The sequence below is a fragment of the Hyperolius riggenbachi genome, chromosome 2 (assembly GCF_040937935.1).
Source record: "Hyperolius riggenbachi isolate aHypRig1 chromosome 2, aHypRig1.pri, whole genome shotgun sequence".
Lineage (NCBI taxonomy): Eukaryota > Metazoa > Chordata > Amphibia > Anura > Hyperoliidae > Hyperolius > Hyperolius riggenbachi.
The window spans coordinates 48,023,389-48,040,971 of NC_090647.1; the positions used below are offsets into that span (position 1 = coordinate 48,023,389).

General features: G+C 42.3%; 1 protein-coding gene across 16 annotated transcripts in view; it reads left to right on the forward strand.

The window, feature by feature from the left end:
- SYTL2 (synaptotagmin like 2) overlaps nt 1–17,583 on the forward strand; it is a 206,458-nt gene that overhangs the window by 156,187 nt on the left and 32,688 nt on the right. For 12 of the 16 annotated variants that reach the window (XM_068266750.1, XM_068266751.1, XM_068266749.1 and 9 more), the window contains 3 exons: nt 3,426–3,473; nt 11,069–11,167; nt 17,162–17,200. In XM_068266750.1, the coding sequence (XP_068122851.1) occupies nt 3,426–3,473; nt 11,069–11,167; nt 17,162–17,200 (186 nt within the window). The other 4 variants (XM_068266754.1, XM_068266761.1, XM_068266757.1 and 1 more) reach the window with 3 other exon arrangements.

The following is a 17,583-nucleotide window of genomic DNA, read 5'->3' on the forward strand; positions in this document are numbered from 1 at the left end:
AAAGAGCCATTGAGATCCATGACTTTCAAAGCCGCAGAGATTTCTGTCTTCTGAAGATCTCAAGTGTCTGTCACTGTATTTGTTTTGTTTTTTTTCCGCTGCAGAGAAGGGTTCAAAAGTTCACCAGCCTGCTCTGTAAAATCCTTTAAAATGCGGAGTAGTGTATTAACTGCAAATATTAGAGAATGATGCAATGTTATAAAAAAAAACCTATATAACTGAAAATAAAAATATAAGTATTTTCTTTGCTACCAATGTTCTAGTAATTATCAATACTACACAACGAATTCATTCTATCAAAAAAAAAATTGCTTCAGTGTCTCTTTAAACAGTTATACAGTACATCTGTATGAGTCTAAAAGTTTGGCTGGAGTTGACCTTTAATTTCAGTTTGTTCTAAATAGTTTTGTGACCTACTATACATTTACCTCATTATGTGTCAATGTCGTCTTCCGAATATTGCATGTGTTATTCAGTAACCTGCACATGGTGATCTTTGCATGTGCACGCTTAACAAAGTCCCAGTCTGTTTTAAACCCCTCCCTAAGAAACCGTCCACTTTTTTTTTTTTTTTCTGGATCCTTAAAGGACGCCTGAATTGAAAGGGATGTGGAGGCTGCCATATTTATTTCATTGTAAACAATACCAGTTGCCTGGCAGTCCTGCTGATCTCTCTGGCATAAGTAGTATTTGGATCAAGTCAGACTTCAGTCAGATACAGTATGTTCCGGCGTATGACTGGGCGTATTAGACAACCCCCAACTTTTCCAGTTAAACTATAGAGTTTGAAATATACTCGCCGTGTAAGACTACCCCTCATCCAACGCACACTTAAACATTTTTTGAAAATCATATACTGGTGCTATGCATGAACAGATGCTGTACTGTATGTGGTACCCAGTATACTGTATAACAGACAGTATATAGGCGATTGGTTAGATTGGTCAACTCTCCCTAAGTGGATTGGTCAGCTCTCCTTGTCTACCTGTTTATCAGAGCTGTATGGAAGAATAAATCTTGCTGTGGCCGTAAAACTTTTACCCGTCTGGCCCACCCTTGTACCCAATTTCCTCCTTCTCTGCCTCTGACCTCACTTGTGCACCTGCACCCCTTCACTACAGTTGTCAGCAGCGAGATCTGACAGGATAGGGCGTATCACCCGGGATCAATGACACCCAACGTATAAGACGACCTCTGACTTTTCAGAAGAATTTCAGTACGTCTGAGCTGCATGCTTGCTCAGGGTCTATGGCTAAAAGGATCAGCAGGACAGCTGGGTAACTAGTAATGTATAAAAGGAAATAAATGGCAGTCTCCATATCCCTTTCAGTTCAGGTGTCCTTAAATTTTGGCTGTGAACCTTTTGATACAGAGCACTCTTACCCAGCTTGGTGCTCAAGGACTCAGGAGTTCATAGTGAGTAGTTTCCAAGGTCACATGTGAAAGGAGTTGGTGTTAAAGTGATACTTGTGCGCTGAACTTAAAGTACAATATTAGGGATGTACTTGGATTTAGAATATTCATGGAACTTCTAAGGCATCAGTGTTCTCCCCAGAAATTATTTCTAGCTGGGTGGCATGAAAAAGTAGCCGGGTGGCATGAAAAAGTAGCCGGGTGGGGCGAGATGAGAGAATGCAGGGGTGCTTCTGTGCACAACTCTGCTTACAGCATAGGAGAGGTGAGCCGATGACAGCCGGGTGCTCACCAAAACTAGCCGGGTGGAGCACCCGGCTAAAAGAGCCTGGGGAGAACACTGGACATATTTATCAACTTTAACCCCAATCTTATATTAATCTACCTTCTTCATGAGCTGAGCTACAGGATGCCCACCTTGGTCAGAGCCTTGTGCAGCACAACCTTTCATGCTAATTCTTTAGTGTTTTGATTACTTTTTAGATGCAGAGGTCCATCCTTCCTCTGTCCCAAGGGTTGTGTAAGGCTCAGGAAAATATAGCCAATCTGGTCTGTGACTCAGCAGTGCTTATAGGTTCTGCACACCATTGCTGTGCATAAGAGGTTTAGAATTGTTGCTGTATGGACACCGAGCTTTCTGTGAGTTAACCAATACAGTAGAATCTTTTTATAGTAAACTCCAAGGGACCTGGCCAAGTAGTTTACTACTATATCAGAAGTTTATTGCTTCAGAATTTGTGCAGGAAGCATACATCTCAACAGTTAATGCAGGTACTGATAGTGTGCCCCTTTTTGTCTGGATGATACTGTAGCATTGCAGCCATGCACAAGCAATTCATTGAATGCAGCTGTACGTTCATACTTGGCAAACCTGCACAAGCAAGTCACAAATGGGCTATTCCCTCAGTTCAATGAGCAAGATTGTAAGTGCACAGGCAGTGTCTAGGCTTCATCAAGTACAGTGCTCAATATCCAGGGCATTTTAATGCAGTAATCGGGCAGCAGCTTGCACAGAAAGCATAGGTCTCACCAGTTGATCTAGCATGCAGACCCAAGCATCGGACAGCCTTTTTGGGGGCAATCCACATGGGCCCAGACGAGTGCATATAGCGAGCAGGCTACAGCAGACTACGGCTCATGGGTCTCTGATGCATGACACACGCACCCAGCAGGTTCACTACAACAACCTTTTAATGTATAAATATGTGTTACGGCCAGAACCTGAAATCTGGCCACTTTGGGTTCTGGCCGGTCAAAGCTAGAAGTGTCCGTGTCCCTGCAGCCAATGTGCAAAATGGATTAGAGTTCAGGCGGGTGTCCATCTCCCCCGTTCGTCACAGCAGGAAAGCAGGTATACCTGCCATTCGTTCCTGCAGGGAGGGTGCTGGCAGAAGCAATGTCTTCAGCATTCCCGCTCTGCTTACCTGCGGCGACAAACTACTCTGGGATGGGGGCGCGAGTGTCCCCGGCTGCCAGTACTCGGGGGGGAGGAGCCAGAGCCGGGGGAGATGAACGGCGCCGGCCTGAATTCTAATCCATTTTGCATATTGGCTGCAGGGACAGTGACACTTCTTCTAGCTTTGACCGGCCAGAAGTGGCCAGACTGAGTTTACCATAACGAGATTATACTGTATGTGGTTGGACAACTGGTGTTTAGTCAAGTAGGCGGAGTACATCCTGGCTAGAGCTTGCAGATGTAAGCCACATCTTACATAGCTTTCTATTTGAGGCAACAAGCTATGTGGCCAGAAACTGCTCAGTTTTTACTTATAACTGTTCAAGTTATGGATAGCAACTCTGCACAGTTTCCAAGAGCCCGGCCTTGGCTGTGTCCTTATCTGTATACAGATTTGGTCTTCAGGGATAATTTACTATTGACCCAGTAGTTGGAAATGAAAAGGTATTTAGAACCTATTAGAATGCAGCCACCCCTCTATGCCCTCTATAGCCTTATAAATAGAGCATTTCCTCCATGCACAGTTATAGAAAGGCATTCATTTCTTTTTTTACAGATAAGAATCCAGAAGTTGCATCTCCTGAAGCTTTAAACTCAAAGCCAGGTAAGCCAGCTCAAATGGAAATCCTAAGTGATACAGCATCCTCCAAACATGATAGATATGTATTTGAGGTTATGAAGGCACAAGATGAATCCATAAGTAAAGTTCTAGATTGGTTTAATAGAAGTTCTGACACAAGTGATGGCCAATCATCACCTGTAGGTATGCCTGAATCCTCAAAGGGGACCTCTTCAGACTTAATTATTCACAGTGGTGTAAATGAAGAGGAGTCTGGGCCAAATGAAAATAACGTGACTAGTGCTCCTTTAATAGCCGCTACAACAGATTCCAACTTTGGTCAGGAGATTCCGGAGATCTCTGAGGAACCTCAGTCAAGGTCATCACTAAACAGTACCCACAGCATCAATCAAAATAGTTCAGATATACCAAATGTGCAACTCCTGGGGCCATTTAATAATGAAGAAAATAAAACCGTTCCTTTTGGGCAGAGAAATTTAAATTCTAATACTGATGGTCTCTTGGAATTTGGAAAGAGTGGAGGAGGGACTGGGAAATTATCTAACCAAGAAGAAATCCTTATGCAGGGTGATGCGCAAATTCCAGAGGCACAAGTTCTGGATTTTCTTAAAGAGGGCAATGGAGATCTAGATGCTAAAGACCAACCCCAAATCACGTCGGTGGAAAACATACCAATGACCACTGATTCCATGTCTAATGAGGAGATTCCTGAAGAGTCTCATTCAAGATTTTCCTTTAGTAGCTCAGAAAGTGATGATGATCATTCAGAATTACCTGAGGTTGAATTAAAGACACCAGTCAACGAATCGGAAAGCAAGTCTCCGCCAGTAGAGATGAACTACCATTTTGAACCTACAAATCTTCTGGCATTTGGAAGCAGTGGTGGGGGATCTGGCAAAATGTCCACCTCCAATCAGGATCTTTCTGAAGTTGCTGAGAAACCTCAGTCACGGTTATCGTCCAGCAGCACAGAAAGCAGTGATCGTGATCAGTCAGGTGACGAAGATATTGAACTGAGGACACCAGTCAATGTTATGGAAGATCAATCCGTTCCTCCTGAACAAATGAATTCAAGTCTAGGAACTGGATATCCCTTAAAGTTTGGAACAAGTGAGGGTGGATCTGGAAAAATGTCTAGCCCAGTAGACCGTGTACTAGAAACAGATATACAGTCTCCACAGGTTAAAGACTCAGCTGTTTTTGATAGTAATAAAGACATGAAAGCAGAAGGGGTACTGATACAGTCACTAAGTGAAAAACCTAAAAAACCAATAGCAGTTGAAGTAGATACTCCCAATTTAATTCAGGAAAGAGGACAGTTAGTTGCTGTAGGACCTCAAAGCATAGAGCAGGAGGATGCATTGCAAGGTTCCACAAGTCAGGATCTGGTGAAATTCACGGTTCCACAAAGGAAAGTTAGTGACATGAAACAACTCTGGGAAGGTGATAGGTCCTCACAGCCTGAAATTAAAAAGTCAGTTCTGAGCAGCAACAGTAGCAAGCGAATCTTTAGTTCAAGTGAAATTTCACTTCCTCCAAGAACTAGTTCAGTTGATAGTGATCAGAGTAGCTCAAGCGTTGTTACTTTTAAAAAGGTAATGGTGGATGAAGAGGAAGAGAATCCATTCTCACCTATTGATAAGCTCAAGTCATTTTGGGAAAAAGAAAAAAACGAACCTGTAAATGTTAAAGCAAGCGATAAATCTGTGAAAAATGGGGACTTAGATGTAGATAAAAATGTAGTAATACCAGACTCTACATTCAAATTCAAGAAGAGACACACATTCCAGTCTTTTTTTGAAAAAGAACAGGAGGCTAGTATTGACAAAAATCTTCCAGAGAGAAGTGTCTCTCTTAATGAAAATGGTTATGATGGCAAACAAGACCATCCAAAAGCTAACACATTCCAGAGTTTAAGAAGCTTCTGGAACGTAGATCCGAAGCTAAAGAGCAACAATGCTATCTCAAATGTTCAAACACTCTCAGACAGCAAAAATAAACAGTTTAGTTCTACTCCGGATGTAAGCAGAGGATCATTTGTAGCCAAGATTAAATCAAAGCTAGATTCAAAAAGTTTAGAGGACATTAGAGAGGATGCCCAAACTACTTCTCAGTTTCAGCCAGGTGAAGCAAAATTCCACCGTAAAAATAAGGCTCCACTTTTAAAAACGCTTAGCAAAGAAAAAAGCAATGACAGCAGTCCAAGTAACGCTATAGAAGGTCAGGAAGCTTTTCTTGTTGCTAAAAACGACAGCTCATCAAGAGACAGCGAGATGCCTAGTTTGTCTTTTAAACCTATACCTAAGAAATCTGAAAATCAACCAGAGATGCCTGATGTCACAACTGGGGGAAAACTGCCCGGTGACTCGGGAGAACCTAGACGAAAACTGTTTATTGTAAAACAAAATGGAATTGATGAAAAGTCTCCAGTAGGTTCTGATGTGTCTGTCTCTTTAGGAAACAGCTGCGTAGACTTTACAGAAAATGTGGGCATGGCCAAAAATGATAACCATGAGCAAATTAATGAGACAGTTGAAAAAACTATAGTTCCACCCAGAAGTGATTCTGGGGACTTTGACGGAGGATTGCAGAGCCTGTACAGGGAGTCTTTGGAAGAGTTTCCTATGTTAAATGCCGTACCAAACCAGAAAGAGTATATGGACATTCAGGAACCCACAGAGAACGTTAGTAAAGTCTTAAGCATTGAGAGCAATATCCAGAGGCGTCCAAGTACGGATAAAAAGACATTCTCCTCTCAGCCTATTGTAATAAATATCTCCTCAAAAAAGATGAACAGTGCAGAGGTCTATAGACCATTTCGCATTACACCCAGTGAAGTTGGCACTACAAAAGCTGAACTTTTTCATATAACCAATGGCACAAGTCCAAGTCAGTCGAACCAAAGAGAGGAGACTGAGAATACCATACAACTGGCTAGATTATCTTTAGCTGATTCAACAAAGGATGAAGAGATCACTTTTGAAAAACCTACATTTAATCAGAACGGTTATAAGGAAACCAAGGCTTTTGTTGCAGAGAAGGCAGAGGAAAACAAAGGGGGTTTAATTCTACCAGAAGAAAAGTGTAAAAAAGAAATTGAAGAAAGAATTGAAATGCCAACTATCATGCCCAGAGCTCCATTTAATTACTTTGATGAGGGACTCAAAAATTTGTACAATGAGTTACAGGATTCAAAACCTGCTCTTACTACAATGACAGCTGAACCAGAATTATCAATTAACGAAAGTGCAGCCTCTGTTTATCAGCCTCCGGAAGAGGAAATTGGAGGAACAATTGTGTTTACAAAAATATCCCAGCCTAAAAGCTCAGACTTACTTCAAATAGAAGCCATGAATGACGAGGAAGGGTCAGTTGTAGAAAATGTGCCTTCATTACATATGACCTCAGAGGCGGCTCAGCCCAGGTTTAGCGAATACACTATGGTAGAAGGCATTGCTTCTGACATTCCCACTAAAAGAAAGGAAGCTTCTGTGCAAGAAAAAGTAGAAGCTCTCAGAAATCTAGAAAGCCAAGAAAGCACGTCGGAGACCTATCTAACCTTCACAGATCTGAAGCAGAGTACACCTGCGATGGAAAAGAATAGTTCACTGCGCAGAAGCACACTGGAACTTTATCTGGAACCTCCGTATCGAAGAGAAATGTCCAAAAGTATTGATTTTGAACTTGGTGGGTATTTTAGTTTAGATGCTGACAAAGAGTGATGTAGGTTTCCAATCTTATTCTTGCAGTCTAACATTACAGTATTTAGTGTTCCATTTTGCTGTATGAAATGAAATGCCTATTTTATTTTATTTTTATACTAAATGCATTTGTGTCCACCTTCAGATGACTTGTTTGCTGGTTGGTTGAGTTTTTTTTTTTTTTTTTTATTATGCATCTAAGTTTCACTTGACATCTAAGAACTCTTGATTAGGATGCCTGGAGTGAGACGGGTACGGAGGCTGCCATATTTATTTCCTTTTAAACCATGCCTGGCGCCATGCTGATCTTTCATGCATCAGTAGTGTCTGAATCGCAGACCTGAAACAATGTGGCAACTCCAGTCAGACTTCAGTCAGAAACATCTAATCTGCATGCTTGTTCGGGGTCTGTGGCTGAAAGTACTCTAAAGGCTCATACACACATCAGACCATAGTCTTTCGAAAACGAAAGATCACAGACCAATTTTACCTCCTTCCATGTAGTATGAGAACCATACCTACACAGTCTATTCTATGGAGCTGAACTCCCCATCAGATAAAAATCATTGCAAGATGCTGCACACACAGATGCTGTACAGACACAAAAGATCATTATCTGCAAAAGATCTGTTCCTGCAAAAGATCCGTTCCTGTAAAATGCATTCATAGTCTATGATATCTGCAGATCCTCATACACACCTTGTTTAACCTCCTGAGCGATAATCCCGAGCTGAGCTCGGGGTATATCGCGCAGGAGGATTTCTCAGGCCCTGGTGGGCCGATTTGCATAATTTTTTTTTGTTACACGCAGCTAGCACTTTGCTAGCTGCGTGTAACTTCCGATCACCGCCGCTCGCCGCCGATCCGCCGCCGCTCGCCGTGCCGTGCAGTCCCCCCCCCCCCCCCTCCCCGACCCCTTGCGCAGCCTGGCCAATCAGTGCCAGGCAGCGCTGAGGGGTGGATCTGGACTCCCTCCGACGTCGGTGACGTCATCCCGCCCCGTCGCCATGGCGACCGGGGAAGCCCAGCAGGAAATCCCGTTCTGATCGGGATTTCCTGCTTGCTCTGATCACCGAAGGCGATCGGAGTGGGTGGGGGGATGCCGCTGCGCTGCGGCTATCATGTAGCGAGCCCTGGGCTCGCTACATGATTTAAAAAATAAAAAAATTTAAAAAATAGTGCTGCGCCACCTCCTGGGCGATATAATTGCATCGCCCAGTGGGTTAACAGACATTCATCTACAGATCCGATCCACCAGGATGGATTTTCAGATCTGCAGATGATTGTCTGATCTGCAGATGAATGTCAGTTAAACAAGGTGTGTATGAGGATCTGCAGATCTCATAGACTATGACTGCAATTTGCAGGAACGGATCTATATAGCAGAAACAGATCTTTTGCAGATACTGATCTTTTGTGTCTGTAAAGCATCTGTGTGTGCAGCATCTTGCAGAGATTTTTTTCTGATGTGGAGTTCAGCTCCATAGAAAAGACTGTGTAGAGTATGGCTCTCATACTACCTGGAAGGGTGGTAAGATTAGTCTGATCTTTCATTTTCCAAAGACTATAGTCTGATGTGTGTATGAGCCTTTAGGCAGAGGATCAGCTGGAAAGCCAAGCAATCTGCGTTGGAAATGCATATGGCAGCCTCCATATCCCTCTCACATCAGGTTCCCTTTAAAGTAGACCCGTCCCAATTAAGCATTTTGAATCTGAACTTCCATTCGCTCTGAATCTAGTATGATGTGCCGGGGATAGCTTTTTCTCCTGCATAGTTACATGCCCCTAATGAGAATAAGATGGTGCTTGAATTATGGTCAGTCGTGTTAAGCAGAGAATTGGACATAAAAGGACATTTCTGCACGACAGGAAGTGAAAGCTGCAGCTAGCAAATTCAAGTCCCGACCAATCAATTGCTGGGCAGCTGATTAGCACAGCTGCTGACGCTAAGCTTGCAACTTTCACTTACCAGCATGGTTTCGGATTCCTCTTGAGTGCAGAGATTTGCATCTTTGGCTACGACTCCCCTCCACACTGTTCAGAATGTGCAAAAAGCTAAACATTTTTTGAACAGCACCCTTTAATATTTGACAGTTTTGTGAGTGAATCTGGTAAGAAGAAATGCAGTAAGCGGGGAGAAAAGTGGAAGAAAAAATAAATAAATAAATCAAAGTTCTTAAGATGCCACAAGCTAGCAAATAAGCAAATTAAGTTGTCTGATGGTGGGAGAACTCTTAAACAAAGGAAAAAAAATATTTTTTTCCTTTAATCTCTATCTGTGGTGTTGCTCATTTATGAAAGAGTGTAGTGAAGATGGCGGTATTCCTCATAGCAGCAAAACATGTCATGTCCAGTTTTTTCCTGTTACAGCGGGCCTAAAGTGTAAATTCCAAAGTGAAAAATAGTCACTTACTATGACTATTCACTTTTTTTTTTTAACACCCATTGCAACTTCAGGGGATTTATGCATTTAAGTGAATGGAAATAGAAATAAAATTAAAAAAAATACTTGCCTACCTGAGGGCGAAGGCTCGGGTCCTGTAGAGCCTTAGTTCCCACTTCTCTCTCTGTCTCCGCGTTCCATCGCCGACTCCTGGTAGCAGTATTCAACGAATTTGGTCAAATACTGCTCTCTCTCTGCCACGAAGGAGGCTTTGGAAGTCTTCGCTAGACAAAGTGCTCCTGAAGACACTTTGCTCGTTACTGCGCACGCATGAGCACCCTCTCTCTTTCTCGCGCTCACACAGGCTCAGTACAGAGCAGCTTGTTTTCGGGAGCACTCTGTTTCCAAAGCCTCCTTCGGAGAATTTCAATGGGACAGCCAGCGCTTATCAGAGGGGACTGGGAGAGCAGCTGGATGGCTCTATTGTACCCATAGCCTTCCCTCTGCTTAGGTTAGTATATGGTTTATTTTATTTTTTGTAATTACGATTACCATTAGCTTTAAGTGAGAGAGAAGCACTGCGGCAGCTCCACTATGTGCCAGGTCTGTTACCGCAAATACTGTAGTTGGCACTGCACTCTTCTCCTCTCTTTAATTGACTGGCTCAGTGGCACACAACTTACCTGGGCTGCTCTAAGCGCTATCTCCCACCCTCCTGTATAAAAATCTTAGGGCTCGTTTACACTAAGGGCGTTTTTGCCCTTTTTTCAAGCGCAGGCGATTTTTCAAAATCATCCTTAAACAATTGTGCAATGATTTCCTACGAGAGCGTTCACATCTGAGCGGTTAGTTTCCGATCCGCTCAGAAAACGCGGTGCCTGTACCTTTTTTGAGGCGATTCCGCCTCATTGGAAGGTATAGGAAAAACGCTCACAAAATCTTTGTGCAGCGATTGCGTTTGCGTTTTTAAGAATAAATACATTGTATTTATTCTTTTCCGGGTCAAAGAGTTAACTTCTTGACGTTAACTTCTTGACTTGCATCAGGGAGTGAATTTAAAAAAAAACGCTCTGGAAAAGCGCTTATAAAAGTGCTTTTACCAAAATGCACCGCTCACCCAAGCGCAGAGAATCACAAAAAAAGCTTCAAAAACTCCCCAAAGCTAACGCGATCGAAATGCAATATGAATAAGGCCTTAGAAGCCTTTGCAATGCCAGAAATCTGCCATGGCAGTTTTTCTGGCGTGGCTCAACAAAACCTGTATTTTCTGGCACATGTGGTCGGTTTTTACACATTTATTCATACTACACTATTATAACTTCTACAGACTGAGCTGACAGCATGGAGTTTAGTTTTACACTTTTGGTTCGCTTTAAAATAGTTTGAAAATAAACGTATGGTTGCTTGGGGTAACGCCACGTTTTCACTACCTCACATCTCATAAATGGTTGATAATCAGAAATCTGCGAGTGTCGTGAATGTATCGATGGTGCTTTGATTTTTCTGCAGTGCTCACAAGCTTTGTTTTGCAACAGGTATGGATGAATCACACCCTATATTGAGCGCGTTGAAAAGGAGCGCAGCTAAAACGCTTAATTCCAAAGCTGCTCTGGACATTTCCCCCACAAGTGCAAGTGAGGATGTAGCATGTCTGCTGCCTTTTATGGCCGTACTAAACCAGCTAACATGCTCCATATCTGAGACACTAACCCCTACATAGGAGACCAGGGTGCCTGCCCCAGGGCCCCGGCGCTGCTCCTGAGGATATGGCACCAGAGTCCTCCGTCCTACACGAAATTCGTGAACCTTTTATCTTCTGTTTAGCCATTTAGGACGATCTCTCTGGTCCCATCTCTGATAACCAAAACCAAACAATGTTACATGTGGCATGTTCTATGTTTGAGGGCCATTTGACATTTTCTCAGCTAGACTACTGTGTAGGTGTGGTGGATAGATAACCTGATCCTAATGTTCTAAAGATTATCTTCTGACAATTTTTATATTTTACTTCCTAATAGATGCTCCGAGGATGAACAACCCAATGACTTTTTTTTTTTTTTTTCTTTTTAATTTTACTAAAATAAAGTCAGGACGGCATCCCCAATTGAGTGTCGTTCACACGTGACATTCTTCACTCAGTGACGCTTCCTGGCGCAGTACAAAGCTATGCAGCTTTTGCTTAAAGTGAACCCGAGGTGAGAGCAATATGGAGGCTGCCGTATTAGTTTGCTTTATAAACAATACTAGTTGCCTGGCTGCACTGCTGATCTGTGTCTTAAAGGGGTTCTTTCGCGAAAAAAGTAGGCAGTTAAAAAATGTGACAGATGACAGGTTTTGGGCCAGTCCATCTTTTTAAGGGGGATTCTCAGGGCTTTCTTTGTTTTCAACAGCATTTCCTGAACCGCAGTTTAACTGCCAAAATAGCAAGATACCAGCCGGCCTCCCTAATCACTTGCACACTATTATGTCAGTTAGATTTTGCAACTGTTGTTCAGGAAATGCTGTTGAAAAAAAGAAAGCCCTGAGAATCCCCCTTAAAAAGATGGACTGGCCCAAAACCTGTCATCTGTCACATTTTTTTTAACTGCCTACTTTTTTCACGAAAGAACCCCTTTAATCACACCAGAAACAAGCATGCAGCTAATCTTGTGAGATCTGACAATGTCCGAAACACCTGATCTGCTGCATGCTTGTTCAGGGTCTATGGCTAAAAGTATGAGGCAGAGGATCAGCAGGCTAGCCAGGCAACTGGTATTGCTTAAAAGGAAATAAACATGGCAGATGCCATATAACGCTTACCTCGGGTTTTGATACTTGCCATGTAATTCATTAGTTTGATCCACCTTGAGTCTGCGGGGTGAAAAGGTGAGTTTTTTTTGTTGTTTTTTTGGACTTTCTTGAAGACTGATTGACATGAAGTTCAATCCTGCGTTAAAGTTCCTCTTTAATGCTGGTACATCCACATTTCATTGGCCCGATGGCTTTACTCGTTCCAATGTTGTCATTGCTGGAGACTCTCTAGCTCATTTGGCCACATTGTATGCCTGTTTCAGGTTTTCAGACAGTAAGAAGCATGCATTTTTTATTATTATTATTCCAAAATAACTTTTTTTAAAAAGCTCACAAAATCAGTAAAAAAAAAAAAAAACCCACAACAAACTCTTAAGACACCCTGGAGCTCTATATGGACATTGTAAACCTAAAATAACTGTGGCGTGTAAGAACCATATACAGAGTCGCTGAGAAAATGTCTTTGCGCTGTTTAAAATGCATGGCTGTCCTCTAACCAAACGACTCTATCCAGTTTGGGTCATCCAGGGTTTGTCTGTCTGCAAGTTTCTTTCTCTTTTGTATTGTGTACTTTTACCCACGCTTGCTTTGCAGGATGCATCTTTGCCATGTGTATTCATACAAGCATGGGGCTCAGCCAATAATGGATAGATTCTACCAACACAGAGCTGTGGTCTCTCTACCAAACACTGTTGTATAGCTAGGTTGCTTCTCTAGGGGTTTGATAGATTGTAGTGCTGGCTTAGCGAACTCCAGACAGTATTTGTTTGCATGCCCAGTAGAATAGAAAAGGGCTGGAATTGGGGTGTTTTCTGCACTGTCTCCCCTCTGAAGACAATTTACCTCACTTGGGGTGCCCGTACATTACTCGATTTTCGGTATAGATATCTGGCCAATTCGATCATAATTGAATCGGGCAGATAGCGATATAACATGGCCACCTGATCGGTTATTTTTTTCCATCTAAAATCGGTTGAAAGGATCGATTGGGCGTGCTGTAAATCTCGGTTGCAAGGACTGAGATGACTGATGGAACTGGTCTTCCTCCTTCCAATCTATTGTAAATGTCTGCGGTGTGTGACCAGCCAATGTATCCCTCCTTAATAAGATACGTTCTATTGATGCCTGGATCCAACATTATCCTTCATAGTGGACACCGTCTGGCTCCGCACAGTACAGTGCATAGTATGGTGCCATCCCTGGAAGTAAAGGTTACAGGGTCACAGCGGGAGGGGGGCCTGTGGATGTTGGCTATGAAGCATAATACTGGATCCAAGCACTGAGTCACCTGTAGGCTAATTTGCTTCTAGGGAAGAGGTGAGTATTGCCATTTTTTTTCTTGGAATTGTCCCTCATAGTGGTATGAAACTCCAGAAATATCTAAATTTGTCCTCTGATGCATTAAACATGGACAAAAATAAATAGAAACGTAAAAAGACTGCAGTCATGTCATTCCAAGGCATATTTACACTTCACTACAGCAAATTAATTAGATTGTTGGTTGAAGGACAAATTATCAGATTGTCTTGTAACTAATTTCTGAGCAAACAAGGAGAAACGTTCTCTGATGTAAAATAGAGAGTAGTTTGGAAACAGCACAGATTGCTGCTGGTCTAACTAAGCAGTATCTGACCCTAGCATAGAAAGTCGGCCTTGCACACACGGACAAGGACATTATATGCAAAAATGGATTATGTGGAATATACAAAACTTTGCCTTTACCGAAAAACTGTAAAACATATATGCACATACATACAATATGTACATTTTGTCCTAGAGTAAATCGCACTGCAAAGTCACAGTTCTTTGTACTCCTGAATGACTTTACATGTATGTGTCCGCTGTATGTGTTTTACAGCTTTGCAGCATGGTGGTCCTTTTAATAAAAGAAAAAAAACTAGGCTAGGGCTTGAAATTGTGGTTATCAAGGTTTGTATATTATGGAGTATGTGGGTATATTTGTGTTTCTCTGTTTTTGTGTTGATTCCCCTCCCCCCCCCCCCCCCCCCCTTTTTTTTTTTTTTTTTTTCCCATCTCCAGGTGGGGAAAAAAAGCTAAAATCTGCTTTGTTTTTTTCTTTATGCCGGAGTTCCCTGTGGGAGTGTTTTCCCTCATTCACTATAAACAGTATTTCTCCAGAAGTGCAAAGTTAGAGTCCCGCCAGGCAGGGCCGGCTCAACATCTGATGGGTCCCTGGGGCAAAATTAACCTGGGGGCCCTCCCAGAAAATTCACCCCCCCCCCCCCCCCAAGGCCTGGGGCCTTTGCATGATAACAGGATTGTATCTCACCTGTCCCGGCGGCCAGTGCGCTGCTCCCCATCTTCTTCCCATTTCCTGCCTCTTGTGTCCCGGCACATGTTATGTGTAAAGTGTAAAGGTCACAAGAGGCATGCAGGGGGTTGAAGACGGGGAGCATGAACAAATGGAGCAGTGTGCTTGCCACCAAGTCTGGAGAGCTACAATGCCGCTATTGTGCAGGGGCCTTGGGGAGCACCTAAGAGTTAAAGGACCTCTGTCGCAAAAATCTTAAAATTTAAAATACATGTAAACATATGCAAATAAGAAGTACGTTTCTTCCAGAGTAAAATGAGCCATAAATTACTTTTCTCCTATGTTGATGTCATTTATAGTACGTAGCTGAAATCTGACGTTACTGATTTTGGACTAGCCCATCTTCTCATAGGGGGGTTCTTAGGGTTTTCTTTATTTTTAAAAGCACTTAGTGAATGGCAGTTGCTCCGTCCAACTGCCAAAAAAAGTGTACGGTGAGCAGGGAGGCTGTCCAGCATCATTGTATAAATCTTTTTCAGGGAATGTCTTTATAAAGAATAAAGGCCATGCTGAGAATCCCCCATGAAGAGATGGACTAGCCCAAAACCTGTCGGTAATGTCAGATTTCTACTACCTACTGTGAGTGACAGCAACATAGGAGAGAAGTAATTTATGGCTCAATTTACTCTGGAAGAAATGTACTTATTTGTATATGTTTTTTAAATTTTAATATTTTTCGCGAACTTTCCTCTTTAAGGGTGAGGTTGAGGGTCTGGCAGTGCTCGGGGAGTGGGGGCCCTCTGGGGCACTTGCTCCCTTTGGCCTAACGGAAGCGCCAGAATTCAGGAACAGCACTAAAAACTTGACCAGTTATAACTTTTTTTTTTTTTTTTCCTACTGCTCGAATAAGCTTTATTATTGTTTTTTACCTTGGTGTCCCAACAGGAAGTGAGGGAAATTCTCCCAAATTAGAACGCTTAGAAAATTATAACCGGTCCAGATTGGAACCAGTTTTCACACTTCTCACATTAAATGGTTTCCTGGATTTGGGCTCCATTAAGAACCTTCATCTGATCTGGGCAGTGCCAACATCTTGTGTCTGTTTTATGCAGCAAAGCACTGTGCACTAACCTATAGCAACCTATCAGATTTCAGAACCTCCTCCAATGTAATCAGTGTAACTAGATTGATGGAGGAGGCGTCAGGATGAGCTCTATGGACTACTGCACTTACTGTAACCAACAAGGCCGCTTCCCATACCAGATGGGGGATTTGTTTTTGTTTTTTTGTTGTTGTTTTTTTTTTGGGGGGGGGGGGGGGGGGATTCTTGCTAATCCTACCATTTGAATGAGACTTGGGATCTTATTGGTCAGATATAAGCCACACCTACCTTTTTTATGTGTACCCTCATCATGTGATCACCATCTATTGTTCTGCCAGCTGCCCAGGTAAGTTTGCTTTAAAGTGAACAGTTTTCTGTATTGAAGGAAAACCTCAGAGGAGACAATTGTAAGTTTCTTTATTTTCTAAGAATTGCATTAAAATAGGAGGTGGTATAGAACTGTATGATTTGTAAGCTGTCGCGATATGTTTGCATCTGAGAAAGGTGGTTAAAAGGAGCCTGTAGTGAGAAGGTATATGGAGGCCACCATATGTATTTCCTTTTTAACAATACCAGTTGCCTGGCAGCCTGGCTGATGTATTTGGCTGCAGTAGTGTCTGAATAACACCAGAAACAAGCATGCAGCTAATCTTGTCAGATCTGACAATGTCAGAAACCACTGCTCTGCTGCATGCTTGTTCAGGGTCTGTGCGTATTAGAGGCAGTAGATCATCAGGACAGCCAGGCAACTGGTATTGCTTAAAAGGAAATAAATATGGCAGCCTCCATATCCCTCTCACTCCAGTTGTCCTTTACACAGATAAGAAAGCTACAGGAAATGCTTAAACACAGTCAGGCCTGGATCCCACTAGCGGCACTTTTGTAAGCGCTTCTGATTATTTGAAAAGCTCTTGCTAATGTAATGCTAAGTGTTTGATCCCACTTGAGCGATGTGGCGATTATTCTTGTTAATAAATCCCCCATAGCATTACATAGCAAGAGCTTTTCAAATCCTAAGTGCTTAGAAAAGCGCTGGTGGGTCCCAGGCCCAACTCCTATGCTGTAGGTAATGGAGATTATATCCCAGTATCTCAAAATTGAGCTAAAATTACCGGTATCTAAGTTTATTGTATTACTACTAAGATAAAGATATTTATTCTAAGGACATTTAACTGTAAGTATACAAACCCTTTAAATTAAGCATAATGTCATGTCTATACATAGTTGCATATAGATCCATAACAAGTAGCCTTTTTTTTCTTATGACAGTGTATGCTAGCTTCTACATTGTATTTTTGCCACTTATTCCTGATTGGAGTCCATTATTGTTGGTCTATAAATGTATCCTAGCATGTGTCTCTCCACATACCTGCATTAACCAAACAGTCTGCATGCAGCACTGGACATGGCTAAACTGTGATTGGCTGTTTTGTTTTTCTTACTTTTATGCTTTTTCCTGGACAGATCAAATAAATGCAAGCAGTCCAACTGAGGACACAACAGGTACCGGACTCCATAGTATTCCTTCTGTACTTTGTTTTACTACTGTACTGTGAAAACATTGGATGTTTGAAACATCCCACACCTCTTGTTATATGGTGCCTTAACCTAATTAGAAGATGCAAATCTAACATTGAAGTTCATCTTCGGCCACAGAAATGGGCAGTATTGTTTGCCAGGTGACCAGGCTGCAATCCAATAGTTAATGAGTTCTATAGATGCCCAGTGAGGGTACTAGTTAAGTTGGAAAAGATGGTAAATTTGGTTACCTCTTGACTTAAAGCCTTCTCTCACTCACCAGACTTTTTATTGTTGAGTAGAGTACTAGGGTACGTGCCATTTCTCACATAACTTTCATCTTTAATCCTGCCATTTCATGGAAATTC